General features: G+C 38.0%; 2 protein-coding genes across 4 annotated transcripts; both read right to left on the bottom strand.

The window, feature by feature from the left end:
* Positions 1 to 2247: 2247 nt before the first annotated feature.
* LOC126210455 (uncharacterized) lies at positions 2248 to 7431 on the bottom strand. Of its 3 annotated transcripts, none has more exons than XM_049939685.1 (4): positions 6410 to 7431; positions 5285 to 6373; positions 5054 to 5179; positions 2248 to 4960 (listed from the first exon to the last, which is right to left on the bottom strand). In XM_049939685.1, exons 1-2 carry the CDS (start codon positions 7205 to 7207, stop codon positions 6131 to 6133), a joined length of 1041 nt encoding a protein of 346 aa, XP_049795642.1. In that variant the 5' UTR covers positions 7208 to 7431; the 3' UTR covers positions 2248 to 4960; positions 5054 to 5179; positions 5285 to 6130. The 3 variants fall into 3 exon arrangements, with proteins under 3 accessions (XP_049795642.1, XP_049795643.1, XP_049795641.1); XM_049939686.1 differs by having other exon boundaries at positions 5285 to 6355; XM_049939684.1 differs by having other exon boundaries at positions 5285 to 7431.
* Positions 7432 to 7472: 41 nt separating this feature from the next.
* Positions 7473 to 13722, bottom strand: LOC126210456 (uncharacterized). Its single transcript, XM_049939687.1, has 5 exons — positions 13537 to 13722; positions 10745 to 10838; positions 8415 to 8566; positions 8165 to 8311; positions 7473 to 8044 (listed from the first exon to the last, which is right to left on the bottom strand). The coding sequence occupies exons 1-5, from the start codon at positions 13633 to 13635 to the stop codon at positions 7940 to 7942; spliced, it is 597 nt and encodes a 198-aa protein (XP_049795644.1). The 5' UTR covers positions 13636 to 13722; the 3' UTR covers positions 7473 to 7939.
* Between the last annotated feature and the right edge of the window lie 3606 nt (positions 13723 to 17328).

Here is a 17328-nt window from a genome sequence, read left to right as displayed (position 1 = left end):
CTGAATCTAATGTAGTAAAATACATCTGAGGATGTTAAACATGGCTTCAGTTATCAGCATAGATGTGTAGTCGTTTCAGTTGCTAAGATGAGTACTTAAAGATACCAGTGATATTTATTATGGGTTTATTATGTTAATCATACCTGTGTACACCCAGTTCAATTGATAAGCCACTCTTATGGCTATAATTTATATGTAAAATATTGTCAGGATAGAGCAATTGTCATATCCAATCACTCAATGAATGCTACTTTTATGTCAGGTCTTTCGTTCCACTGTTGAATCTTCGAATTGTGTGTAATGAACTGGCAAGAGCTACAGACAGTGCCATGATATACAGCCAAGCATTTTAAATGCATGTTGAATCAGAGCTTGAAGATGACACTCATTAGTTAAAAACCTTTTTTGAATTTGTATACCGTTACTTTAATATTTCCATCCCCCTCAAAACATTGGTAATACAAATCACAGTAAGGATTGTACACTAAATTAATTCCTCTGCAACAGGAACAACACCCCTTTAAACATACGTCTGCAAGTCGTGGTTTCACCTTCTACAATACTTCACTCCCGGTCTCACTCCCTTCCCAAGGACTGCACACTTTTCATGTCTTTACACATTACTGTTACATCAGTGTGCAAATTTTAGTCTTTGTATTTTATCCTTGCTACCTTCAGAATTTCCTAGTGTACAGTCCAGCCAACAGTGTCAAAAGCTTTCTCTATATCCTCTTGTAAGATTTTTCATAGGACCAATACTGCCTCATGTGTTGCTACTTTTTCCCAGATACCAAAGTAATGTTTCCTGAGGTCAGTTGGCACCTACCAGTTTGTCAACTATTCTTTACTTAATTTGTGTCAAACTACAACCATGACTTGCCACACTGATAGTTCTGTAATATTTCCAACTTTCAGTGCCTGGTTTTCGTGGAATAGGAATTATTACTTCCTTCTGAAACGTGAAGGTTTTTCACTTGTCTCTTATCTTGCATACCACATGAAATAGTTCGACTTGGCTGTCTGTCTGAAGGATCTCCACAAATGTGAGGGAATGTCTACTCCAGGTGCCTTGTTTGGGTGCAGGTCTTTCATCACCATGTGAAATTATTCTCTTAGTCTATCTCCCACCTAGTCTTCATCTGTCTCTCATAATATTGTACTCTAATTTCTCTCGTTATAGTAAACAGTTTAAGTAAGAGCCTGTATTTACTCTTTTGATGAATTTTATACACAATCTAATGTACCTTAGGTTAAAGGTAAGTTAAACAATCCCCATTCTTCCTGCTACAATAAAAATATTCAGAAAGAATATGTACAATCTGAATGCCTTGACACAGTGTATTTTTTGGAAAGTGGTCCATACATGAAGGTAGTTACCAGTCCTTTGTGCATTTAATAAAGTTTTTTCTGCTCTGTTCATATAACACTAAGGTTTTTGGTTAGTCTATCTCTACAATAGGATGCAGCTGGCTGAAATATCCAGAAATGATATGGAAATAACTTAATCCAACAAAAGTGACTGCTTATGGCAACCTTTATACTTTTGGGGAACCCTGCCTCCTTTTCACGAGTTTGTAAATGACTTTTTTCTTAATCTTCCTTAATGTGGCACAAATCAACTCTTCCATCATAACAGTTACCATCAACGACAGAGTGAAACTGAAATAAGGTTGTGATACATAAGGAATATCAGTCACATGTTACCTATGTGGATTGCTAGTGTTTGTAACAGAAGCCTCTTTAAGAAATTTAATAAATCTAAAAGGAAAACTTAGCAGCAGAGTGCAAAATCACATGACATTCAAGGCAAAGGTTTCTTAGTTGCATGTGAAACATACCTTGAAGAATATACTTTGCTCCTGCTGAGCTGATCTAAACCACTTAAAGGGTTCAAAGTTGTACTGAAGTATCACCATTATGTAGTACTACTACTGAATGCAGCCTGTTTTGTCGGCTTTGGTGAATAATAGTCAGTAAAAACCTTACTAATTTATATGAAGCTGGTATCTGTACAGATACCATTGGTGATCTTGCAGCTCTCTAAGAATGAAATTATAATGAAATCCAGACCTTTAGCCGCTTACAGGTGTTGATAATTAGGTATATTCTGCACACAATTTCTGATCTGTTATTGCCACATTTCCCATGAAATGATAATATCTTACACACACACAACTCAGGTCACCAAGCTACAGAATTGTTATACAGAAACAAAAAATATAAATATCAATCTATTTTATTGGGCATTTACATATTATTACAGCTTACTACAATCAATGTTAAAAATATTACATGAACATAAATCCATCTGCCACACAGCAAAAAATAAGCTTAAATGGATAATTCAAAATTTAACTTGACACAGAATAGCCTTAAAAATTGAAATTGTATCAAGTGTCATCAGTGAAGAACTAAACATTTTTAAGTGTTGACACATGAACTGCAATCCACCATAATGGGTTACAAATACTCAGTTTAAGAATATAAAACATTTCTCCAACCACAGTTTTACTTCACTTGGCTCATACTGGAAGGAAATCCTAGGTTTACCACCTGACAGTGGATCAATACTGTGGCTATGGCAATCTCTTCCACAATCACCAACTGAGGAACTGTTTATAGTTTGTACAGAAAATTTGAAAAACTGTTTTTCATATCAATCAGGACACTCATTTCTAAAGCACCTCCTTTAACTGTCTCAAAGATAGCTGAAACACTCTCTCTCTGCCTCTCCAGCAAATCAGCACACACACATGCTAACAATAGCTTGTAAAGGAAATACAAATTCAGGTGCACGATGGAATGACATCATACAGCCAATAATTTGGCTCTAGATACATTTATTGATAATTTCACTGGGACACACATACCAGGTCTAATGAATACTACATTTTACCCCACTGAAAAAAATTATATTCACACATATTGGACCTTGTAATGTACAAATAAAGCATTGTTTGACGAGACTAGATTGCAGAATCATGCTGACGAGTGGCACAAGGAATAAAGCAATCACATGATTTGTTACAAACATGGTATAGGTGCCAATGGAGGAGTGAAACCATCACTTTTTTCTATCAGAGCTGTTAGCAAAGAGATCTTTTGAAGAAGTACAGGGATAGTTGTTATATGCAACATACAAAACAACAACACATGATATGCCTTTATTTTTTTTATAGCTGTAAAGAGTAATGTGGGTTATTTGGTTTTCTTTTTCATTCAAGTTGAAAATGCGAGATCCATTCATGAAGCACTAGACATTTTCAAGGATTGGGATCCCACCTACTGGGTTACTGATTTCTTATAGTCTGAGATAAACGCAACTGATCAAGCATTTCCTCAGACAAAAGTTTACTTGTGCCTTTTCAGTCAAACAGGTTTGAGGAAGATGGCTGAATAAATACCAAATGACATGAAGACATTTCTGGGCATGTGGCAAGAAATTTCAGAATCACCAACAGAGAATTTACAGATCATACAGAAGCGATAGTGAGGCTTCTCAGAGAAACGAATATGCATCACCGTACGTTTAACAGCAGTGGCTATTGGTACATGAAAAGTGAGTGGAAGCTTATGAGGACAAGGGCAATTTTGATACCATTGACATTACAAGTGGAGTTGACGCCATGAACAAGATTGTAAACATTTTTTTTTTCCTAAAATGGAACACAGATGGGACCTTCAATGGGGCTACTAGGGATATAAGAAATCAATTTCTTCCAAGCCTAATTAGAAAGTACTGTCTGCAGAATTCTGCCATCAAATCATAACAGACATGTTCCACTGTTTTTTCATTTTTTTTAAAAAAAAAAGCAAGTTTGTGAAACATGTCATGCAGTGATATGCACCAGGGAAAGTTGAATTAACTGCAAGATTAGTGAATGTGAAGTTGGACAATGTTTTGTATGGAGAGTACAATGTTCAAAGACTAATTATGTTGTAAGCTTTGCTCTACCAAACTGCGCATGTGAAGATTTTGAGATATATAAATACCCATGCAAGCATTTCTGTGCAATCTTTATTTTCTATCCAGAGTGGGGTTTTGATAAAATACCAGAAAGCTGCAGGAATAGCCCATTAATCTGTCTTCACAAGATGTACAGGTTTGGTTTCAGAAGTGTCTGCAGTAATTTCACATGAAAACAGTAGCAATGAGGACACAGTTGAGGAAACACATACAAGAGCATCACACTGATACCTTAACCATTTCTTTGCAGCAATTTGAAGTGAAGGTGTTGTTCAAACAGGTTTATAATCTCACATACAACTGTATCAACAGTGAAACATTATGAAAAGTACTTGAATCACTCAGCAACTGTGTGCCAGATTTGCAGTTAGCAAACCCTGAAATTTGCGGTCTCCCCACAGCTGTGCCATCAAATTCCCAACAATAATATTAAGTAAGATGCCATTACTTTTACAGGGCCTGGCATAAATACCCCTCTCATTGTAATGTTCATATATTTGTGCCTTAATGGATAATTAACTACTAAGGAATAGATCACATGGAGGTCATAGCATTCCCATTCGAAGGATCAAACAATAAGAGCTACCTAAAAGATACAAATAAGGGAGATCTTTATGCCAAGTTCTGTAAGCAAACTTTGTCACACATTTGAATTTTTAAGTAGCAGTAGTGAAAAATATTTCTCTGTGGAAAGTTAATAAGGTAGTTATATTGACCGTGATTTGTATTTCCTTTACCCAAACAACAATGTCTACTTCTCATTACAAGAAATTCTTGGATTGTTGAGAAACTGTTCAAAAATTACAATCAAGTTGCAAACATTTATGTGCCACAACAAATGGCAGTTTGATACACACGTGAAATACCATATGGATTGTTTTCCTTCAGGAATACTATCAATCTTCCAAGATATCCTTGGAATATAACAGTCTTGATGCAATCTGGTGTGAATTTTCCCATGGACTGAAGGCCAGAAATCCATCATAACTGAACCTAACAAATAAATTAACAAGTAATTGAGTTATGCAACATGAAGACAACTGATACACATGTTTTCAAGGCACAATTCCAAAATTTAGTACTCACTTCTTTTGGTGCCCAATGACATTGCTCACCAGCTGCAATGCCCAGAACTACTTTACAACTGAATTTAATAAACATTACTGGTATTCCAGTAACAGTAATTGCTTCTGTGTGGTACCTGCAGTAACTCTGCAAAGTTATTAAGAACATTAGAACCAAGGTGGTAGATATCCAATATGTAGGTAACTGATACACATTAAGCTTCCAAAGCAAATAAAAAAAGTCAATACTTACTTCATTTGGTCCCAATGACATTGCTGACCAGATACCATATCAAGGAAACACCATACTCTTCTGTCAGAGTGATACTGGGCAATCTCATGTTCATTAACAGGGCAGTCTATCTTTTTCTCTGTTTCACGTGAATCACTAGACATGTATTGAAGCAAGTGAGAGTAAGTGCATTCTTACTTGGAAAAAGAAATGCAAAATCTTTCCTCCATCAGTCATACGACATCTCAATGCCACTAAGATATATCTTATTTATTTTTTCCACCTTTTCAATTCTCAACATTGTCCCATATTTGAATTAACCTAATTTAAAGTTAAAATCATTTACTTCATATTTTAAAAAGTTTGCAAGTTCTACACTACCATCTAGTTTAATTCCTCAGAAAAATCTTTTCTCCAATGAACAACGAAAAATCCAGGATGGAATGTAACAATATTATGAAAAGGATAGTTGTTGCTGCTCACCAAATGGTGAAGATGCTGAGTCACAGAAAGGCACAACAAAAAGACTGTCGGACTCATCTTTCGGGCAACAAGGGCCTTTTCAAAAGCGCGCGCGCACACTCGCTCACTCACAAACACACACACAAATGTAGCAACTATCCTTTTTATAATATTTTATCTATTGCTACTTCGAAATTCAAATGTGCAACAAAGTTTAAAAGCAGAGACCAACATAAAGACCTCATAGCATTCCATCTCGAGGATCAGAAATGACGGAGCTTATTTGTATTTTACATAGACAAAGAGCTATCTAAAATTCAAATAAACCGTCATTTCTTACCCTTCAACTGGGAAGTTATAATGTGTTTAAGACAGATCTTGTAAGGCTTTTGGCATCGTTCTTCGCTATTGTTTGGAAGTTGATGGCACTGCTAATGGGAGACCACCAACTTCAGGATTTGCTAATTGCAAATCTTGCACACAGTTGCTCAGTGATTCAAGTACTTTTTGTAATGTTTCGCTGTTGCTGCAGTTGTATGTGAGATTATAAATCTGTTTACACAGCTCCCTTGCTTCAAACTGCTGCAAAGGAATATTCTGGGTTTGAACAACACCATCTGTATTTGCTGCCTCGACAGCCTCCTCAACCTCGACAGCCTCCTCAACCTCGACAGCCTCCTCAACCTCGACAGCCTCCTCAGCTGCTTCAACTGCCTCCTCAACAGCTTCGTCACTACTACTGCCTTCATATGAAATTACTGAAGAGCCACTTCTAAAGCCCACCCCATACATTTCATCAAGACAGATTAATGGATTAGTCTTATAACCTTCTGGCATTTTATCAAAACCCCACTCTGGGTAAAAAATAAAGATTGCACAGAAATGCTTGCATGGGTATTTATATCTCCGAAAATCTTCACATATGCAATCTGGTATATCAAAGTTTACAACATAATTACAGTTTTTGGACTTTGCACTCTCCACATAAAATGAACCATCCGATCTCCTACTCACTGATCTTGCAGTTAACTCAACTTTTGCTGATGCATATCGCTGCATGACATGTTTCACAAACTTGTTTGTTTTTTTATGCAAAAACAGTGGAACATCATTGTTATAAGCTTTGATGGCAGAATTCTGCAGACAGTACTTTCTAATTAGGCTTGGAAGAAACTGGTTTATTATAACCTTAGTAACCCCAGTTAAAGTCCTGTCTGAATTGTGTTTAAGGAAAAAATGTTTTACAACCTTGTTCATGGCTCCAACTCCATTTGTAGTGTCAATAGTTGCAAATCTGCCCTTGTCCTCATACGCTTTCACCCATCTTTCACGTACCATTAGCCATTGCTGTTGAAAGTATGGCCATGCACGCTCGTTTCTCCGAGAAACCTCATGCGTACGCAACTCTTCTATGCGATCTCTAAATTCTCTCTCTGTTGGTGATTCTGAAATTTCTTGCCACATATCCAGAAATGTCTTCATGTCATTTGGTACACGTAGATTATCCTTTTTTTTCAACCATCTTCCCCATGCCTGTTTTCGATGGAAAAGGTACAAGTAAACTTTTGTCTGAGGGAATGCTTGCTCAATTGCATTTATCTCTGACTCCGAGAAATCAGTAACACAATAGAGGGGATTCCAATCCTTGTTCCAGTCCTTGAAAATGTCTAGTGCTTCATGAATGAATCTTGCATTTTCAATCTGAATGAAAAAAAAAAAAAACCGACAACCAAATAGCCCACATTACTCTTCACAGCTATAAAAAATAAAGGAATATCATACGTTGTTGTTTTGTATGTTGCATCTAGCAAACAACTACCCCCATACTTCTTCAAAAGATCTCTCTGCCAACTGCTCTGATAGCAAAAAAGTAATGGTTTCACTTCTCCATTGGCTCCTGTACAATGTCTATAATAAATCATGCGATTGTTCGAGTCTTTGTGCCACTCATCAACCTGATTCTGCAGTCTAGTCTCGTCAAACAATACTTTATTTGTACCATAAAGGGTCCGATAAATGTGACTGTAAATAGTTTTCTCTGTGGGGTAAAAGGTAGTATTCATTTGACCTGGCATGTGTGTCCCAGTGAAATTGATTTCAACAAATCTGTCTAGATCCAACTTAATGACTTTGAGAGATGTCATGCCACTGAGTACTAAGTTTTTGATTTCCTTTACAAGTGAAGGATGTATGTACCCACTTGCTTCAACACTTTCAGTAGCATGTGTGTGTGCACTTGCTGGGGAAGCAGTCAAATAATAACAGATAGCTCTTAGGCGGGCATGGCAATGCCAAATCTTTCTGTAGACTTGCAAGAACCTGTAAGACAAAAATGTATCAATTATTTAATTAAGAGCATTAAAAACAATAGATTTTAAAGTATACCGTCAACTGATCATGTAAAATTTTCTCCAAGCAGAACCCAAACTGGATACTTACTTTTGCCTTGGTATCCCTGTGTTCAGTTTCTGAGTGCATACTGTAATCAGGATACACCCTTATACACTTCATATTTAAAGTTGCTGGGCAGTTAGATTTTCTAGTATCCATGATCCTCAATCTCTTACGAGGAGTCACATGGTCTTCCTAAAGAGGGTAAAGAACTACTATAAAATTTATTTAATAAACTTTCCCTGTAACGAACTTGTTTTATGGAAAGTAAGTATATCTTAACACAGCATGATATTACCAAGTGCTCAGGTACACTAGACTCTTTACTTTTATAGTATTTTGGCCCCAAAACACAGTGCCTCGACCACACACTCTCCACTGCAAATGCACAACCAAAAAAGGGGATAGGGACATGTCCCTGCATTTGCTTGAAGAAATGCTTTGTTTTACCTGGAACAGTTAATATATTTCTCACAGACAAAAAAACATTGTTATTGTTAAATAATTCACATATGTTATTGTTAATTAACTAAATACAATGTGAGAAAACATTTCATTCATTTGACAGGTATTGTCAAAGTTCTGAACTGATGGAAGCAGATTGTCTATCTACTTTACATAGTACTGGAGCAAACTTTTACAGGATGTCACACCTATTGTATCTAGCAAAGAAATGGAACTGTCTGCCATGTGCAATGAGGATACCATACTGATTTCGGGCAACTGAAGTGCTTTATTGTGGTTCCAATAAATGTGGAATTAATATTCTTTGTAAACAAAGGAGATGTGAAGAACACTTATGTAGAAAAATGTAATTACTATAAATGTGGAATTACAAAAAATAAACTTAACTAGGAGACAATAAAGCTAAACATGCCTGTCAATAGGTTCAATGAGCTGACTACTGTTTTACATATCAACACCACAATTATCGAAAACCATAGAAACCATTTCAACATGAACACAGCAGTATAGACTCATTAAAATTATGTGTTAGTTGGCATCTGTCACTTGTTGCTAAAGTGTTGGCACACCGGCTGCTACTGTATTATAGGCAACAAACAGAGCAGGTCACTCAGCAAGTGCTGTTCAATTTAATTTTCATGTTAAAAAAAGTAGGTTTAACTCAATAGAGGCAGAGCACAGGTTGGGATTACAAAAGGATGGGAGACGTATACATGTAACTCTGGACAGTTTTGGAAGTGGCCATTATGAAGTAACATGAATATGACATGCTCTGCTGACAACTGGTTTTGGAGTGACCAATGGCATAACTGTGGCAGATACGACATTTTATAGCCCAGAATTTAAACTCATTTGATAATCTAACCATAACATGATGTGCAATATATCCTAGAAAATGGCATTCAGCATTCTACAGAGGAACTGTTAATCGTACTTTGTTCACAACAATTAATACACTGACCACGGGCAGTCGCAGCAGAGCCTCACACCTAATGCTGTTGCCTGGCCTGGCTTGATGGTGAAACATCCAACACTAAGCATGTGGCAGGAAACTAGCTGAAGCTATTCTCTATAAGCAAACTCAAGGGGGAAAAAAAAATTGTATTTCAATGCTAAAAGCAAACTAATTTCTTCCTTTCATTAATTATGGCACCTGAAACTGTCCTCACACAAGCTGCATGGACTGCCAAATTACCAACTAATGAGCAGTCCTGGTTTGTATTCAGTTACAGGTTATAGGTGACAAGCTGATTTCAAATGAAATAATGATATGAAGAAGAAATATAAGGAATTAAAAAGTAAATACAATGTTGAAAATGACACAGCAGAGTGTTAGAAATAAAACTGCATCCAAACCTACTAACTAAATAAAAATAATGAAGTAATTTTGATAATATTTTGGTATAAAAAATATGAAAGAATCTGTCAAGACTCAAATCCACAACTTTATATGGATTAGGAATGTTTCTTATCCGTTGCACTATGCCACCACTCTACATTACACTAATGTAAGATTATTTGGTCCCAACGATCATGTGCTACCTTCAACCAGATCAGCCTTTCACATTATGTTACGATGTGAAAGCTAGCTCTAGCACCATAAAGATATTTTAAGGATACGTAGTTATGCCTACTGTCTGAAAATGTTGTTCAAGGCCAATCTTGTTGAAGGCAGCAAATGATTGCATGGCGTTCAAACACATCAAGAAAGGAAGTCAGACAAGAAAATGGAAGTGGATTGATCAGCTGTTGTGGCAGTCAGGAAATGGCGAACAGAGATAGTTTGGACCTGACGCATTCAGCACTCTGGAGGAAACCAGCTCCGACAGGAATTGTCAACCAACTAATAATTTTAACCAGCCTATTATCAAATGCAAGTGTGTAAAAATTACTGAGTGTATGGCTGTGAAAATGGATAAATGACAAACAAGTCAACACAGAGGAAAATAATTAATACAATTCTGCCTTGCATATCACAACTATTAACAATAACAAAAACAGTCAATTCCATCAATTGTTAGTGTAGCTTAGAAAGAAATGTCCATTTAAAGTAGCCTATATATACTATCCCTAATTCCAGCAAACTAAGTTCTTCCTTCAAGTATACATATATGAACTAAAATGGTAAACCACAGAAAGTAATTAATGCAGCAGTTCACTTACTTTTCATAACATCTGAAGAAGGCTCTTTAAAACGACTACTTCTAACGCAGTATGAAAACCCCACAGTTTTCAGCTGATCGAGAAGTGTTTCCACCTGAGAATAAAGTGACCAGTAGCATAAACTGAGGGTAACTACACTTAAGGTTAACTGGGAAACATGAATGAAGAGGGAAATTTTAGGCTTTACAAAATTCAGTTATTTAATGTACACAGCCTTTCACCACATCTGATGTTTTTGACAGCTAAAGTAAGTAAGTGTTATGTTATTAATCATGGATGAGTTAACAAAATTGGGAGTTCATTTGTTTGCTCTTTTGCTTTTATTCCATTGTTATTCACTGACCACAAATTATGTTACTGTTGACTTCAGTTAAAATTGTGATCATAAAATGTTCTTTCAGTTGTGATTATGATGATGAAAAATATTTTCCAAGTGCACATGAAGTTTAATGACCTAGTTTTGGGGTTAACTGATCAGTGCTTCAGTTAACCTCATTTCAAGCACGCCTTGCCTTATGTCAACAAAAGCTTTATTAAGCATAATAATTATGCATACTATGAATTCCAGGTTGTATATACTAAGAATAAGACAATCACCAATCAAAACTATCCAGTACAACTGATGAAAGTTGAAACTGGTTAATACATCCATGAAAAATTTTTTGTAAAAATTACAAAATGATTTCTCTCCTACAATTGAAAAATATCAGTTTTCAGCTGTCAAACTCTTAACAAAAGTGGAAGAAAGACCTCTGACTACATTACTTCAATACAACGTCCATTAAGCTTAATCACAAAATCTGCAAGCATCTTGGCACATTAATTTGCAAAGGGATTGAAATCTGTGGCAAAGACCTGGGAAAGAGAGCATGATACGACGAATTGCTCACAGAATTCATGAAACTTCCATTACGTACATGAGACACTCCCCGCAAGGACCACAACTTATGATTCTGCATAATCATCATATGAAAAAAAAACAGCATAATTTTGCATACTCTGCCACATCATACAAGCCATAAGCTATGACTTCTTGTCTTGAAGTCTTACTTAAGTTATTGTATGATACAGGAAATTATCTAATGACAAATAGAGCAAAATCAATCACGATCTGGGCTGGTTAGCCAGAATTCCTCCTTATCACCAACAGAAATAATACAGCACTTTTAAGGCTTATTTGACTGATACACTCCAAACTTAAAAATAATTTGCCATCTATTTCTACTACTGGTATTCCTGACAAGGTTATAGATGCAGACCTCAACATTTCTCCTCCTCGAGAAGTCAACACTATCCAGGAGAAGAACTGAGATAATATCTCCAGAAGACATTTTGCCTCATCCCAAGTCCTATGTTGTGAGACGAAAAACTAAGAAAAATAAATAAATGACTTAATAACTCACTCCCATCATCATTATCTCCAGTAAAAGCCAGATCAATAGAAGAAATTAAAATAAAATCTAGCAGGGCAATAAGAAGAGTGTAGATGTGAAAGAACACCTGTAAGAGAAGTTTAACTTTGAGGGCTTCAAAGTGTCATAACGTTCTATACCCTATGAGGACCCATATTCACCAATGAGTATTTCTAAAGACTAAAACAGCTTACATTATCATCGAAATTTCAGTGTGGAGCTGAGAAAATTTTAGATCCTGACAGACTTTGTCTACCAATATAATCCAGGAATCCCAATAGAGTTCCAACATTATCCACACATACTTAAGCAGCCACCTAAGCAGTGGTAATAATTGAAACATCGTAACATGTATTAATTAAGTGGACAGTTATTACTGAGCAATGGTATCCTGAACAAAAAGCTCTCACTCAGCATCCATCAACAATACACCTTTGCTCAGAATTCAGTAGGGAGGCCCAACGTGGTCATGTTGCAACATTTGCATAAAGTGGCATTCATTACAGTGCTATTGATGAAAACAGTTGTTTCATAGTTGATGTCACTGACCTTGCTGAAACTTTGGTGAGAAACTAAGGATCTTACAGTCATTTGAATTACAGATTTTTTTTTTTTTTTTTTTTTTTTTTTTTTGTTTTGGTTTTAGGGCGCAAAACTGCTATGGTCATTAGCGCCCAGTTTGAATTTGAATTACAGAGCTCCATATCCCTGCATAGACAGTTTTCTAGTTAATCTCTGAATTCAGTACCTCAATGAAATTCAGCTCAGTGCCAACACAAAGAAAACAGCAGTAATGGATTTTTGCAATTATGCACTGGAGCTGATAGTGCAATTAGAAAGAACTACGTAAAATTCCTGGGAAAATGCAGGATACGTTTATGTGGAATACAGAGCCCACGCTCTGGCAATGACATTAGCTGCAAATATACTGCTTTTTATTTTCCTTTTGCATGATTGTTCCCAGGCCCTGAGCCCCATTTTCATGTGTATGTCTTCTAAATTATGCCATTTACTCGAGACGACGTTTGCGCTTGAGCTGCTGCAATGTTCAGTTTCTCTTACTGTAATACATAGATGACGAACTCACAAACGGCGAATTTTGAAACAAAGTTGCCATTAACTTCCTAAACACCGATCATTAATTACAATATTCCACGTGTATATGTTACAGTAAAGGTAATGTAACAATGCAGCACCTCACAACGAAAACAAAGAAAAAACTGCATAATACATAAAAAACCTCACTTAAAAATTGGAATAAGATCGCGGAAAGCGACATATAAAATTTATTAAAATGAAACCTTAACTGGCAGCAGAAAAAAAGTTATTTTCTAAGGCGCATATTTTTGCCAGCCAATTCTAACATAAAATTATTATTACCTCCTCCAACGAATTAAAATAGCCTGAAATCAGGCCATCCTCCGAAACTCTGAAATCTTTCAGAGCGTCACGAAAGATGTTTTCATACACCTGAGACATTTTGCTCGATAGCGAAAACACAACCACTCAAGATACACGGTCAGTATGACAGTGCAGAACAAAGCAGACGCTTTTCCCACTAACTCGATTCGACCACAGATCTCGATCAGTCGACAAGTGTGCAGCGCGTTTGCGTATACGTCATTTTGACGTCACTTCCGAGTGGTTTTGGACCACAATGATGTGTCTACCGTGCAGCCCGCCTCCAGTGGTGTCGCGACAGGCGTGAATGGAGGGACGAATGGAGACGTGTCGTCTTCAGCGATGAGAGTCGCTTCTGCCTTGGTGCCAATGATGGTCGTATGCGTGTTTGGCGCCGTGCAGGTGAGCGCCACAATCAGGACTGCATACGACCGAGGCACACAGGGCCAACACCCGGCATCATGGTGTGGGGAGCGATCTCCTACACTGGCCGTACACCACTGGTGATCGTCGAGGGGACACTGAATAGTGCACGGTACATCCAAACCGTCATCGAACCCATCGTTCTACCATTCCTAGACCGGCAAGGGAACTTGCTGTTCCAACAGGACAATGCACGTCCGCATGTATCCCGTGCCACCCAACGTGCTCTAGAAGGTGTAAGTCAACTACCCTGGCCAGCAAGATCTCCGGATCTGTCCCCCATTGAGCATGTTTGGGACTGGATGAAGCGTCGTCTCACGCGGTCTGCACATCCAGCACGAACGCTGGTCCAACTGAGGCGCCAGGTGGAAATGGCATGGCAAGCCGTTCCACAGGTCTACATACAGCATCTCTACGATCGTCTCCATGGGAGAATAGCAGCCTGCATTGCTGCGAAAGATGGATATACACTGTACTAGTGCCGAAATTGTGCATGCTCTGTTGCCTGTGTCTATGTGCCTGTGGTTCTGTCAGTGTGATCATGTGATGTATCTGACCCCAGGAATGTGTCAATAAAGTTTCCCCTTCCTGGGACAATGAATTCACGGTGTTCTTATTTCAGTTTCCAGGAGTGTAATTTGAGAGCGCCTAAGTGAAGTTACGTCTTTGTTGTGCATTACGAAAATGGAACGGTGGAATTTACAGTAGCGTTATGTAATCAAGTTTTGTGCTAAACTTGGAGAATCCGCAAGTGTGACTTTGAACAGTTGAAACAGGCATATGGGGAACATTTCTTATTAAAAGCACATGTTTTTCGCTGCCACAGATAATTTTTGGAAGGCTGGGACTGAAAAAAGCTCGAATGAGCAAATCAAAGATTAAAACAATGTTGCCAGAATGAAATTGTGCGCTGATTGAAACGTACTGGCAGATTGAAACTGTCTGCCGGGCCGAGGCTGACCGAGACTCGAATTTCAGGACCTCTGCCTTTCACATGCAAGTGCTCTACAAACAGCTACGAAAGCGTGACTTACAACCCATGCTCATAATTTTACTTCCGGTAGGTCCTGTGACTTTTTCTCCCGAAATTGAAAAGTGGCTTTAAGGTATGTCATTTTGGGACTCTGGAGAACATTCAAAAGAGTGTGCCTAATATGTTAAACGCCCTGCCAGTTGCAGCCTTTCAGTGCTGCTACCAAGACTGGGAACAACGACTCCACGGGGATAGAGCTGCCCAAGGGAACTACTTTGGAGGGGACAATATTGTTATTTAAGAAAAATAAAAACTTGGGTAGATAAAAAATCGGTCTCGTTACTTTTGACACACAGCTCCTATTTTCAACCGTTCTTTTACAAAGGAAAAGTCAGGAGTAGTGAACCAATTAAATGCTTGCACTACTGAAAGTTGGGATGATGTAGAATTCAGTGCCAGTGGTGTTGAGGAACACCTGAAACCACTAAAACTGAGCAAAAGCTTCGTGCCACGAGGGAAACCCTATCAGATTCTGTAGGCTGAGTTAGCCCATTATTTAACCACAGATCCCTTGAACAGGAAACCAACCCCAGTAGTTCAAAACAAAGCACAGATCACGCCTGCCTGCAGAGTGGGCAACAGATGTGATAACCGTCCAGTATCCCTGAAATCTGTTAGTTATGAAATCTTAGGACGTATTGCAACCTCCACTACAATGGGATGAATAAAAGTCATGGGACAGCGATGTGCATGTACACAGATAGCGGTAGTATCACGTGCTCGTGGTAACAAAAGGGCAGTGCAATGGTGATTCACTTGAAGAGGTGTCTGACGTGATTATGGCCGTACAACGGTAATTAACAGACTTTGAACCGAAATGGTAGTTGGAGCTAGACGCTTGGAACATTGAGTTTCAGAAATCGTTAGGGAATTCAAGATTCCCAGGTCTACAGTGTCAAGAGTGTGCCGAGAATACCAAATGTCAGGCATTACCTCTTACCAATGACAACGCAGTGGCCGATGGTCTTCACTTAACGACAGAGAGCAGCATAATTTCCACGGTTTTGTCAGTGCTAACACACAAGCAACACTGCGTGAAATAACCGGGACGTTATCGTTTAGGACAAGGTGGCGAAATTTGGCGTCAATGGACTATGGAAGCAGACAACTGACGTGAGTGGTTTTGCTAATAGCATGACATTGCTCTCCTGGGCTCATTTTGGTTGGCCTCTAGACGACTGGAAAACCGTGGCCTGGTCAGATGATTCCCAATTTCAGTTGGCTGTGTTATAATAAAAAATTATTAAATACAAATGCATATGAAAAACATTTAAAAGGATAATACTTTTGCATTATTAGAAATGTTCTGTGTTTGTACGAATTTTTAGGCTATCTTACATTTCAATTGTAGCTGCAGGCAGCGGACTTCAAGTACACCGATGTGTGTCATAAATAAAAAAAACCCTCCTTACTTAGTTTCACTCCACTTGATTAAAAAATACTTTTTACTGATATTAAATTTTTTCTTATGTCGAAACATATATGATACAAAACACTCGTGGCCCGTCGTCCTCCGAACAGCACTTATTAACAGAACTTCTACATACATGAGAGTGAGAAACAAAACCATGTATAAAGAAAAATGAATGATGATTTTTTTTCATTTGTCCGCGCCTTAACTGGCAATCACAATTAACGTGTTTACCAACACTTATGGTCGATCGGTGTTTCATTTTTTGGTTTTAATAAATTTTTACTTTACAATATCCTGGGGGTCTTTCATCACATACCTACACAATTGCCACCACACTGTACGTTGACATGGTAGTGACATGCCGGTAGTGGTCGATGCCCTTTATTTGTCGGCTTATGTTTTATTTAATGGAATGGATATGTCAACTTATCCAATGTATGTTAGAGTTATACAAGAAATTAAAAGGTCATTACATAATATGATAGTCCATTACATATTTGAATTTAGCACGCTAACAATAATGGTCAGTTTGCTTCATTCTCGCTGCCGGGTTTCGTACTTGTGCATTGGCAGATTTGGCGGCAAAGAACCAGCCTCCAAGGGCCAACTTGTCAGCTGCTACCGTCGCACGTGCGTGCACCCATTTTCTTAGTGTTGATTTCACACTGAGTGTCACACTTTCACCTGAGTGTCACATATTGAAGAATTGCCATGGCGTTAATCTTCATTCTGGGTGCAGTGGGTGGGTGCTTATTGTTCAGAATCCGATGATGTGGCAAGAGATCTCCATTTTTAAGGCCTGAGCGTCATTATTACTCGCCGTACTCGCATGTTCAGCGGAGAGAACCCCGACCAACAGCATCTGTCAATGAGGTAAGTATCGGTTCGAATAACTACTGTT

Source organism: Schistocerca nitens, chromosome 10 (assembly GCF_023898315.1).
Source record: "Schistocerca nitens isolate TAMUIC-IGC-003100 chromosome 10, iqSchNite1.1, whole genome shotgun sequence".
Classification (NCBI taxonomy): Eukaryota; Metazoa; Arthropoda; class Insecta; order Orthoptera; family Acrididae; genus Schistocerca; species Schistocerca nitens.
This window is presented reverse-complemented; position numbering and strand designations above follow the sequence as displayed.

Excerpts from the sequence above, each read along its gene's own strand:
- LOC126210455 (XM_049939684.1), bottom strand. The coding sequence starts at position 7,207 with ATGAAGACATTTCTGGATATGTGGCAAGAAATTTCAGAATCACCAACA.
- LOC126210456 (XM_049939687.1), bottom strand. The coding sequence starts at position 13,635 with ATGTCTCAGGTGTATGAAAACATCTTTCGTGACGCTCTGAAAGATTTC. Across the intron at positions 8,567-10,744 it reads TTCTTCAGATGTTATGAAAA|GTAAAACAAAGCATTTCTTC; the intron begins GTAAGTGAACTG and ends TAACTGTTCCAG. Across the intron at positions 8,312-8,414 it reads CTAGTGTACCTGAGCACTTG|GAAGACCATGTGACTCCTCG; the intron begins GTAATATCATGC and ends TACCCTCTTTAG.